This window comes from Miscanthus floridulus, chromosome 3 (assembly GCF_019320115.1).
Source record: "Miscanthus floridulus cultivar M001 chromosome 3, ASM1932011v1, whole genome shotgun sequence".
NCBI classification, from domain to species: Eukaryota; Viridiplantae; Streptophyta; class Magnoliopsida; order Poales; family Poaceae; genus Miscanthus; species Miscanthus floridulus.
This window is the reverse complement of record NC_089582.1, coordinates 84,284,690-84,296,756: the sequence shown is the minus strand read 5'-3', so window position 1 is coordinate 84,296,756 and position 12,067 is coordinate 84,284,690. Positions and strand designations below refer to the sequence as shown.

General features: G+C 46.6%; 1 protein-coding gene across 2 annotated transcripts; it reads right to left on the bottom strand.

Moving 5' to 3' along the window:
• Positions 1–7,536: 7,536 nt before the first annotated feature.
• On the bottom strand, positions 7,537–10,982 carry LOC136546015 (GDSL esterase/lipase WDL1-like). 2 transcript variants are annotated; one of them, XM_066537992.1, is made up of 6 exons: positions 10,685–10,982; positions 9,239–9,316; positions 8,625–8,765; positions 8,463–8,539; positions 8,235–8,387; positions 7,537–8,165 (listed from the first exon to the last, which is right to left on the bottom strand). In XM_066537992.1, exons 1-6 carry the CDS (start codon positions 10,790–10,792, stop codon positions 7,952–7,954), a joined length of 771 nt encoding a protein of 256 aa, XP_066394089.1. In that variant the 5' UTR covers positions 10,793–10,982; the 3' UTR covers positions 7,537–7,951. The 2 variants fall into 2 exon arrangements, with proteins under 2 accessions (XP_066394089.1, XP_066394090.1); XM_066537993.1 differs by having other exon boundaries at positions 7,538–8,165; positions 8,235–8,384.
• Positions 10,983–12,067: the final 1,085 nt, after the last annotated feature.

Sequence of the window (12,067 nt, the reverse complement as noted above, 5' to 3'; positions counted from 1 at the left end):
CATCGATAAGCTTAGGTGTTTCTATGCTTAACTGCTAAGATATGTACTCCTCTTGTACTTTTGATTTAATTCAATAAAGCTATTATGATTTCTCTGACCACTCTAATGTGTCACTTTGAAGTCTATTGTTATCCTAACTCAACCAGTCAAAACCGACCACCATTCCTTCCCGGGTTTTCGAAGTAGGGCCTATCCCCGTTTCTTCCCAATGTGTGCATGGGATCTACTCTCTACGCTATGGGTGATTGGTAGGTCCCCTCTGGTTTGACTTGTCTACGTCTACGTGTGCATAGGCTACGCACCTCACACTTCGACCATAGGACAAGCTAGAGCCATACAAACCTGACAGGATGACGTGTCGACTAAACTGGTACAACTAAACAGAATGCTAACATGTTCTCACTTAGTTACACCAACACGAGATCCAAGCTTAAATACGTTTTCCACAAAACAAACAAGCTTATGTTGATATATAGTTACGTTATTACAAGCTTGCCTGAAAAGGTCTAAGTTTACAATAACACAACTACATCTTCATCTACAGCTATAGCCTATACTATTGGCTGGTCAGGTCACGCGGCACCGCTGCTCGCCGGGCCTGGCATCGTGCTCGAGTCCCGGGGACTCCTATACTGGTCGAGCTAAAGAAGATGGCCCTGCTAATGCCTGGCTGGTCGAGACCGTAGGCTTCGCTAGTTGGCTCAAAACTGATGGCGTTTCCAGCTGACTTGTTGATGGCGTACCCTATACAGGTGTTGTCCCGCCTCCACATATGTTAATGTCGCCAATTATCTTTGAAGACAAGTCTAGCTGGGTCATCTGAAGCTCCTCAGCCTTGTTTGGACCTACCTCCTTTGGGTTTCCAGCCTCCAGGCGCTTGAGATCGATCAAGGGGTAGTGAGCACGTACCATGCTTAGCACATGTGCGCCTATGTACTCACTCGCCTCCTTCACGAACTCTTGGAACCATCCCCATGCCTTTTAGCATCTATCGACCAGTCTGAGCTGCGGTGTCCTTAGCACGTCCTCTGTAAGCGCTAGGTCGATAAAGTTGAGGACCGGCAAAATGCCCGTTGCCACTTCCTGGCACCGGTCTTTCCATGTGTCCCGATCCTCGATGATCTCTTGGCACTGCGCTTTCTAGTCATCATGATCTTTCATCATGACTTCAAGATGCTTCTTGGCGTTGACTTTTAAAACTGCAAACCGCACAAGCCATTAAAACATCATATCATGACAAGATAAAACAGGCAACAAAAGTGAGCAAAGGGGCTTGGAAAACTTACTTTTCAGTTCCTTTCATCTTGGTCGTGTGGTCCCAGAGCTGCGACTGGTCGTGCACCAGTTTTCTGTTGTCCTCCTTTAGGCGATCACACTCCACGACCACACGATTGTTCTCCTCTCAGAGATAGACCACTTCGGTTTCTAAGTCTGCACTACAGATGTTACTACCAACAATGCAACAACACTTGTCATGCACTCGTTGTGATAAAGTGACTACTTACTTGTTCTTTCCTACTCTTTGTTACTGAGCAGGATGACCAAGTTTTGGTTCTAGGACTCTTGTTCTGTCCTCTCACGGTTGGCGGCTTCAAGTTGGTGACGCAAGCGTTCCACTTCCGCCATCAGCTCTTTGTTGCTTGTAGTGATCCCCTCGATCTGGTCAAAGCATTTCTTATGGTACCTTGCGGTCTTCATTAAGTCCTATGGGCAAAAAGCTAAGTAAGAAAGTTTGACTACACAGCAAGATCAGGTGATGAAGTAAAACATACCTGGACCTCCGTCACCAGTCATGTCGCCGCTCGTTCAACCTTCTTGGTCTCTTTGACCTCTGGGATTTCCTCATGAACAACCCATTGGTCGTTTCACCAGCGCGACACATATACATGTTGTCGCCTGTCCTATGGATGGCCTAGGACCTCTTCTACTTTGTCCTCTTCGGCCTCTTCTTTAGGTACTAGTGCTGGTCCAGAGTTAGCAGCTTCTGTGATAACTATGGCCTTCCCATGGGCTACATCATCGACAAGCGTGCTCTGTGCTCTCGACTCTGGCCGCTGCTCCTCGGTCTGACCCATTACCCCTGGTGCTGAGGTGTCACCCCCTGTAGGGTTGGTGCTCGGAGCACTTGCGCTTGCTCGGCTCTCCCCTCGATCACCTGCTTGGGGACTGTTGTCTGGCCGCTTGTCTGCTGAGGCTCTAGTGGACTTTCGGCTATGGGTTCCTCCATGGCCGGCTGCTGGGTAGTCTTCTCTGACATTGCTGGTGGAGCCACGCTGCTCCTGGCTAGTTGGTCTGGATTTTCAGTGGACACCGACCTAATATATTCGAGATAAGTTTAGAAGGCAACCGTAATCAATATAAATTGGAAGCTTACATCAAGGTTACAAATACTTACATGTTGGAAGCACGGAATGATGTAGCGAAGGCGCGTCTCTTCGGCCGTGCTTGCTCCACGTGCTGTGCGGGTGACACCTGGTCTCCCTCTACGGCCAGCACCGACACTGGGGCTTGGTGCTCGACCCCTCTGCCGCTTGTCCTCGGCACTGCAGTGGTATGCGATGTGAGTCCCACCAGCACAGAGGAGCCACCTTGCTCTGTCGACTCTAGTTGCCTCCTCCTCTTTCGAGGGACGAGTTGAAAGATGTCTGCATCCTCTGTGTCGTCGTCCGACAAAGTCAAGATTGCTTGACGATGCTTGTTGGTCGCCAGCCGCTTACCAGCAGCTTTGGCCACTGCCTCCTCTCTAACTCTGAGCACGGCCTAGTCCACATCCTCACCCCTAATGCTGGTCTGGGTGGTCGGGTCAGCAACTTGCGGCCAATCTATACCAAGGGGTGGCGACACAAACACTGTCGCTCTATCCCGACCATTAACCTGGGAAACAAATAGGAGATCACACAGTAAGTTTCTACTACAATGTGAGACTACGGGTACAAGGCAAGATGAGTTACCTTTGGGGGAGGTCAGGCAAGCTTGAAAGCATGCTCGATGGCGCTCAATCTAACATAATTTGGATCAGCTAAGTTAAATAGCTCTCCAATTCTAGCTCTGACTTCGATCTTGTCAAGCGCCTCCTGCCTCGTCCTTGTTGGGTCTGTGCTACCTTGGTATTCGTAGCTGGGATGTACCCTCCTCTGACAGGGCTGGATCCTTCGGCTAATGAAGTTCTCGACCACGCTCGGACTGTCCAGTTTCTTCCATGGGATCATCCCAAGTAGTTCTAGAATGTGTTCCAGGTGCTCGGGCTTCTTCGACCAGCTGGTCCTCTTCTCCGGAATAAACCCCACGTCGCATAGTGTGATCGTGTTTGGCTCTTCGCAGATGTAGAACCACTTCTTGTACCAGTCGTCAAGCGACGTGTTCCAAGGGCAGTGCAGGTACTGGGCTTTCATCCCATCACGGAGGATGAGGTACACACCACCAGCTATCTTCGAGCTGCCGCTTCCTTTCTTCCACAGACAGAAAAGATGGCGAAAGAAGTCGAAATGGGGCTGGAAGCCGCCATATGCTTCACAAAGATGAATGAAGGTGGAGACAAGGAGAATCGAGTTGGGATGCAGATTGCAAATCCCAATCTCGTAGTACAGACAGAGCCCCTAAAGGAAAGGGTGCACTGGAACCCCAAAACCCCGCTTGAAGAAATCTCCGAAAACCACAATCTCACCTGGTTGTGGATTGGGGTACCCCTCACCCTCTGGCACGTGCCATCCTATGAGTTCCTTGTTGTGGAGTACTCCCATGAGGATGAGGTCTTCGATGGTCTACTCATTGCTTCTCGACTTCCACCACTCCTTCGCCATGACTCCTGCTTTCTTCTGGGCGTCACTTTTTGCCATGAATCTAGCTTTGCTGATGAACGAGGATATGGTGGAGGATTGGTTGGTGATGATTTTGGAGGTATTAGGGTTGGCAAGAGGAAGAAGAAGGCTGCGGTGGCGAATGGTAATGGGGTTTGGTAAAAAGTAATGCCCCAATTTTATACTATATTTAACAAAGAGTTCCGTCGTTTCGTCTACCCGAGATTCTTGGGAGACGTGCACATGCGCCGCAGACGGTTGTTTTCACAACCTCGAGATCTATGCCAATATATGCGCCTCTTCGTTATCCGTGTATGCGCCTCTTTGTTACCAGTGTGAGAGGGCCCACGCTGACGCACCTTCTTACAGGTGCCAAGTGACTGTTTGCTTGAAAGGACATGAAGGCAGTATGACGTGCTATATCCATCTACTTTTTTTACCAGACGTGTCAGATTAGACTTAAGAGAGTAAGAAGATAAATAAATACACCAAATAATACTATAGGTGGCAGTTGGTTCTTCGCCACACCTCTCGTGCTCAGGGGCTGTCTAGACCACTACCGTGCTCGGGGACTGCTCCGACCACTACCGTGCTCGAGGACTGCTCCGACCACTGCTGCGCTAGAGGACTTTTCAGACCACTACCATGCTCGGGGATTGCTCCAACCACTACCGTGCTCGAGGACTGCTCCAACCACTACCATGCTCGGGGACTGCTCCGACCACTACCATGCTCGGGGACTATTCCGATCACTGCTCGGAGACCGCTCTCCTCGGTTACATGTGATTTGTACTCACATACAGTCGAGAGGCATTTATTTAGACCTTGCTCCGACCACATGCCTATGTCACCTACTACCAGGCTCAGGGACTAAGTGGGAACACTTCACCTTGCGGTGAATGTGCTTGTTTTTCGACCCCTACGCTTTGACTGATTGCCAGAATTACTATTGTCCAAGGGTCACTTATATTTCTTTTCAAAAATACAAGTGGGCACACTTGATAAGGAAAGAAATCTTTTTCTTTTTTCTTTAGAGCACCATGCATTCTTCGGACAACCAGAATCTTCGACTATAATCATGGTCTACTACTCTCTGTTCTAACCAGAATGCTGGCACATTCGATTAGTCAATGTTTCAATCAGTTGGAGATGACATAAAGATGGATCGCATTAGTTGAAGGAGATCGAACGGCGTGTCGTAGCATAATACATGGTGCTCAGGGGCTAGCTGTGGGGGTATTAACCCCTATACCCTTGTGGCTAGGCTTGGGCTGGCCCGGATCAGGGGGTCTAGCCCACTAGAAGACGACGCGCGGCCCGACCAACCTATTCGGAATCCCGCGCAAGGAATCAAGGCAGATTTGGAGATCAAGCAAGATCCTGGTTGGTTAGAATAAGAATCCTTATCCAGCTACCTATGGCAATTGTAACTGGCTAGGATTAGTTTCCAGATCTGTAACCCTGCCCCCCGGACTATATAAGGCGGGCAGGGGACCCCTCTAAAAAACATCTCTCATTGACATACAACAATACAATCAGACGCAAGACATAGGTATTACGCCTTTACGGTGGCCGAACCTGGATAAAACCTTATGTCTGTCTTGCGTTACCATCTTGTTTGTTGCTTGCGCATCTGTCTGCCGATAATCTACTACCTTGGGCATACCCCTAGGTAGACTGCCGACCATATTTCGTCGATAGTTGCTGTCTTTGGTGTTGCGGAGGTGTGACCTCTATGGCGTTCATGTTGATTGGGTCATTGTGAGGGTACTGGTTGCGCTATTGCGTTCTTGGAGGCGAACACGCCTAGGATCTCTGTGCTTCTATTTTTATATGAAAAACGGTGTCTGCTCTGCTATACTTTTCCATGACTTCATGCAACTCTACAATGGTTTTTGGTGGCTTTCTTACGAGCCTCAAAGAGCATGGTCCTGGTCTTATTCCATTGACAAGGATTACCGCATCGTCTGTTATGTCTAGTGTTCTGGCTTTGAGCTGAACAAACCTTCGCTAGAAGTCACGAAGGGGCTCTCTTTCGGATTGAGTGCAAGTGAACAGTTCCATTGGGCTGTTGGCTGGGGGGGCTGACACCCTTGAAGTTGTTGCACAGATTTTTGTGAAGGCTTCCCCAGGAGTGTATCGAGCCTGGCGGGAGGTTGCTGTACCAGCTTTGAGCGATGTCCCGTGCTATGATCACAAAGGACTTTGCCATGGTATACTCATCTCCTACTACTGCCGCCACTGTAGTCTCATAACTCATTATGAATTGGCGGGGGTCCACGCTTCCGTCATACCTTGGCAGGTTTTGTGGCTTGTATTCAAGTGGCCAACTTTTGGTTTGTAATATCTAGGTTCGTGGAGATTTTGGGTCGAATGTCATTGGTGGGGGTTGGTTTCTCTAGGGTGGTTGTATGGCTGGAGGGATGTATTCTAGGTAGATCTGGTGAAAGCGGGGGGTGAATTTGGATGGAGCGGGGGTGGATTTGGGTGGATTGTTGTCCAGCTCAGGTTCGTGGTCTGGATTCTCTTCGACGGCTGCCAAGTACTCGTCCATTCTGCTGAGCTCCTCCCTGGCTTAGTCTACCTTCTGCCTGATGACGCGCCGGCGCACCTGCCTTTGATGTGCTTCAACTCTGCGTCTTTTCTCTTGGATGTCCTCGTGTATTTGGTTTAGAGCTTCGAGGCCCCTCTCTTCGTCGTCGTCTTGGTGCACCACGTCGGCCTTGTTAACTCTGGGCGGGCTGGGTTGGGGATTGCCCTTGGTCCCGACGGGGGGGGGGGGGGGGGTTCTCTCCAGATCAGCCGTGACCTCCGTCGGCCACATGGTGGGCTGGGGTAGGGTGGCACCTCTTCATCCTTTTGCGGAGGTTCCTGCAGCCGCTTCGCCCCTGCGCGAGGGTGGGGGATCTCTATTGTTGTTGGTGGTTCTCCTAGTGCTGGCGGCCATTGGGTGAGATTTCTGTGGTACGATGGGGTCCCTATGGATGGCGCCAATTGTGGGGTTCTCTTGGCCTTTCGCCCTCGCTGAGGAGAACGGGGGGAAAGGCCGAGGGTTTCCCATAGGGGAGTGACTCGACTGTCCCGTGGGAACAGGCGAGGGTAGTGAAATACGAGGCGATGGAAAAATGCGGATTAAATACCCATTAATTCGTCCGGAAAGGATTCAACCTCCTACGTATACGAGCGTCCCGGGTATTTATAGACCATGCCCGGAGACGCAGTGGAATTACATTAGGGTTAGACCCTGGTGTGTAAGTGCTATACAAAAGCCAAGGGTACGGCGGTAATCTCCTTTCCTTAGCCAACCACTCTTGGGCCCAATTGTTGACGGGCGGTCCCCTCCCGTGGCAGGCAGCAACCTTCGCGTGCCTCCAGCGAGGGTTCGTTCGTCGTCTTCATCCTCGCCTTCTTCTGGCCGCGCTCTCCCGTCCCGGTTGACCTCCGAGCGCGTCAACTGAACACAAGAGAACACATCGAACAAGAAACCCTCGCCACAAGGGTTAATACTCACAGCGGGGAGGGTTAGATTGGCTGGCCATGGGTCGAGGGCCAGGGGAGGAGCAGTGCGGGCGATGTCTCCCCCCAACATAGTTGTTTATATGGTATTTCGGTAAAAATAGTATCCTCCAACAGCTTCTTTAAATTGTTATCCAAATATAGCCAACTTCTATTCCAGATTTCGCACCTAAAGATAGAAAACAAGAATGACTTTCTAGAGTGCATACAAGATACTAAAAAACTGTTGGAGAGTGAAAATATAGAAAAAACGATTTTTATGCAAATGGCTTTCTAAATGATGACTTAAAGAGTGAGCATTACAGACTCTTGGAGTTAAAAAAAATGGCTCATCCTATCATCAAACAGACAACTTTGATGGCCATATTCCTGAAAACATGGATGCATCCTAGCCATCTCTGCCATCAATCCAAACACACCCATAATCATGGGGAAAACACAATAATAATCAATCAATCTTCGAGAGAGCGAGGTCTGGAATAGAAAAGATGATGGTGTCATATTGGCTCGGTCCTGGCTGGCTCCCTTAACTCCATTCCTCCATCGTTATTCTTGAGGATCATGATTCATTCCCATTCCATCCAGTTAGAACAAATGCATACATCCAACCATCGAATCAAATCAAGGCCACAAACAAGTCAGTCCCATGGTAATTTCCTGTGAATTGTCCACTCGGATGGGTTCACGGTGGTGTCACCGCTGGAGGAGACAAGATCCAAGGGGGAGTCCTCAGCAAACTCGGTGGTCATCGCCTTCCAGTGCAGGCATGGTTCCCACTCTGCCTCTTTCAACACCTTCAGGATCTCTTCCACCACAATGTTGCTCCCCTCTTCAGACAGATGCAGCCCATCCCTGCAACAGAAAAAAATATTCTGCCTTTTTATTCAGGCCAACAACAAGAACAAACAGCAAACAACTCACGTGAAGCATGCAGTGATCCAGTCCTCCCTCTTCTGCATGGCATGCCAGAGATCAACCACCTTCAGGTTCATCTCCTTGCACAAAGCTACGCAGGCGTCAGAGTACAGACGGCAGGTTTCGTTGGTCCGGACAATCTCACTAAGTATAGTACTGCTGCACACATAATATGTTCAGTTCTCTGTGTTATATTGCAACAAGCCAGGATTCACCATACAATTGATTGCTCACCTGGTTGAGTTTCGAAGCATCTCCTCGTTCAGAGGTGGGCAGCTCAGGAAAATGACTCGTGTCTTCTCAGAGAGGCTCTGACCACAAAGGCAAACCAACTGTCAAACAACTAGCTACAGGTGCACCACCATTCCAGGAACATCTTGCTAATCAACGCTCTACCTTTAGGTGTTCGGCAATCTTTCTCATGTTCCCTATGTACTCATCTAGCGGCACATGAGGCCCGAGACCAGAAGAATGAGCAGCAATGGAGTCGTTTCCACCAAAGTAAACTATTACCAAAGAAGGCTGCACTGCTGAATCCTATGACAAATGGAGAGTAGAAAATCAGTTAAAATTTGGACGACAGCCGCTAATTTTTTAATATCATCATAGATTATTTTGTAAATTGGATTAAGATCATTACATCATAGTATTGGTCCTTGAGAACATACACGTGTGTCATCATATAGATAGGTAACTAAAAACTACTGAAAAGTTTCATTACGGTATGATAAACAAGTTGAAGAGGGTCAAGTAGTCAGCAGTTTATCATAATGTTGTTAGCTAAGACTAATGGAAGAAATAGGCATGAAGGGAAGAAGCAGGCTTCCTCTTGTTAGAAAAACTGCACAGAAGAGGATTATTTTACTTAGGCAGTAGCAGTTATCAACGATTAAAAAACAGGGCCAAAACTGTAAGGAATTTATGTGCCCCAAAATGACTTTTTGTAGAGACAAAGATAACTGTTAAGATGGAGATACAGAAACAAAATTAGAGATTTGGGCCATATATACCTTAGGAAACACTTTGTCCATCACTTGAACAGCCCGCCTTGTGTTCCAGCCGATATATCCTCTTAGTAATATATCAGCCTGAATAAATAGCAAGCAGAAATAAGCACTACTGAAGTAAAGACATTGCTAACTAGGTAGTTTCGTTCACCAATAAGTTGACCCAAAGGTTAATCTGACATAAGATGTGAATAAGTGAGTTTACCTTACCGGTTGTCCTAGTGAGGTCACAAAATAAAAACTCAGGACACCCTATTATACACTAGTTTTATGTGCGATTTTTTATAGTAACAAGAATGAAAGTTCCACGAAGAAACCAGCTAATCAAGAGCTGAATCTAGTGACTGTTATGATGCCGGTAAGGGGGTAGTGGTGGCGCTGGCGACGGCGAGCCTTGGCGTAGCCGCGGGTAGAGTCAGAGCGAGGTTTTACCCCTCGGCTCCCTATGTTGTTTAGAGGAGGAAGACAGGGGAAGCATTAATTCATTGCTTGATTATTTTCAGTGTGCCTCCCGGCTTACATAGCCATTAGGCTGCCTAATTTCCCCTCAAACCACTCTCAATCACTCCATGATGGACTTCTATATTAGCGCCAGCTAATGGTGCACCCAAATTGGCCCCAAATTGACAGCATTTCAGCCACTTTCCTGGCTTGTTGCCACTGCCTTCTTTGCTCTGCGGGTGATGAACCTGTTTCCCACATGACAGTGACCAAACCAAACTGTGAACTATACTTGTATTTTGAAAAGTATGTTCGTTCTTCTACTTCTTTTTAAAGAAGTAGGGCTGAGTGACCTTATATATATAGCGGGATGTCATATAAAAATAGTTGGGCCACAAAATTTATAAAGTTGTCCTAGTAGTATGTTCTTTCCGGATTGATAAAATCCGATTGACAGATAAAAACCAGATGCAAATGTAATTATCTGTCATAACGGAAAATGTGCATTTTTTATTTCCAGGCGTAAACTAGTTTGGTGCAGAGATTTTCCTAGCCCGGATAATTTGCTTTCCGGTTGAAGCAGGAAAGGATGCACCAGAAACAGACTAGGGCCTGGTTTAGATCACCTCCAAATTCCAAGTTTTTTCACTCTCCATCACATCAATTTTTAGCCGCTTGCATAGAGCATTAAATGTAGGTAAAAAAAAAACTAATTGCACAGTTTAGTTGGAAATCACGAGATGAATCTTTTGAGCCTAGTTACTCCACAATATTTGCCAAATAAGACGAAAGTGCTACTATTCATCGGGTTGAAAATATTTACAATCTAAACGTGGCCTAGCCAACAGAAACAGAGAGAGAGAGAGAGAGAGGAAATCTCTGTTTCTTGATCTCGATCTCTCACCGCCACCACCGGCGCCGGCGAGGAGGTGGAGCTGGAGCCTGGAGGAGATGAGAAAAGCAAAGACGTACTAGTACATATTTGATGCAGCAGCAGGCGTAGCGTACCTTGCGGGCGTAGATGTCGGCAAGCGCGGCGCCCCATCCGCCGTTGCTGAAGCTGTACTGCACGATGGAGGAGCCGAAGAGCACGCAGAGGGGACGGCCTCCAAGCATCGTCCTCCCTCCTCCTGCTACCTCTCCAAGTACTCCAACTGGATGTCCTGTCCTGACCGATCCACCTGGCTCGCTCGATCTACCCTGCTCTTCTCTTCTCTCTCTTCAGTTTGGAGATTGACAAGTAGACGGATCGAAGTAGCTGGAGCTATGGAAATAAAGGTGCGTACTGCGTAGTACCAGTGCACTCACCGCGGCCTACTCCCACGCCTACTTCGTTCGCTTCCTTTATTGCAACCGCTAGCTACTCTGCTGAGGGCAGGTTTAGGTCCAAAAACTTTTTTCTAAAAAAAATACTACAATAGTCATTATGTCGAATCCTATGATACATGCATGAAGTATTAAATATAGATGAAAAAAAATTAATTACACAGTTTAATTAGAAATTACGAGACGAATGTTTTGAGCCTAATTAATCTATAATTGAATACTAATTATCAAATAAAAATAAAAGTGTTACAGTAGCAAAAATTCCAAACTTTACCCAACTAAACAAGGCACACAGCACAGTCGTCGTCAGTCGTCACACTATTCTTCTCTAAAAAATTTACACAATTAATTAAAATACTAAAATCTAGTTAAATCTTTTAAAAATCATAGAAAATTTGTTTTAGCTCATAGAATTATCAAACCGGTTTCATATTTTTTCTAAAATAAATCATGCTCCATCTTATGGTACCTAGATTGAAATTATTTAGATGCTCCGTAAACTCTTTTCTGTGTTTATTGGCTAACATATGCTTTTGTTATTATCTATTATAATTTATGTGATGTTGACTAACTAATCTAAATGATGACACGGACTTTTCTTGGTAGCATACTCTCGTTATATCTTACTTTTTGTTTTTTTTTCTAAAATTTGTTTTTTTGTACATTGCTAGTGTTTGTTGAGTGATATCTACGAGTTATCGTCAGATAAAATCAAGTGAAAATAAGCTAAAACTACAAACATAAATGGCATGCTTTATTTTATAGTCTTTTCTAGCCATACTTTTCCTCATTGCCACCCGTTTACAATAAAACATAAGAAAAAACTTGTTTAGACTAGTTTATTTTGGCCGTCCTTTTCCTCCAATTATGCCACTTCCCAAGGAAGCGCTTCTCGCCATACTTGTGGTTGTACCGAGCAGGACCTAAGAGGGTGTTTGGTTTTTACAGGAAAATTTTAGTTCCTATCCTATCGGATGTTGGACATATGCATGAAGTATTAAATATAGATAAAAATAACTAATTACATAGATTGTGGCTAATTTACGAGATAAATTTTTTAAGCCT

Excerpts from the sequence above, each read along its gene's own strand:
- LOC136546015 (XM_066537992.1), bottom strand. The coding sequence starts at position 10,792 with ATGCTTGGAGGCCGTCCCCTCTGCGTGCTCTTCGGCTCCTCCATCGTG. Across the intron at positions 8,540-8,624 it reads AGATTGCCGAACACCTAAAG|AGCCTCTCTGAGAAGACACG; the intron begins GTAGAGCGTTGA and ends CTTTGTGGTCAG. Across the intron at positions 8,166-8,234 it reads TGGATCACTGCATGCTTCAC|GGATGGGCTGCATCTGTCTG; the intron begins GTGAGTTGTTTG and ends TTTCTGTTGCAG.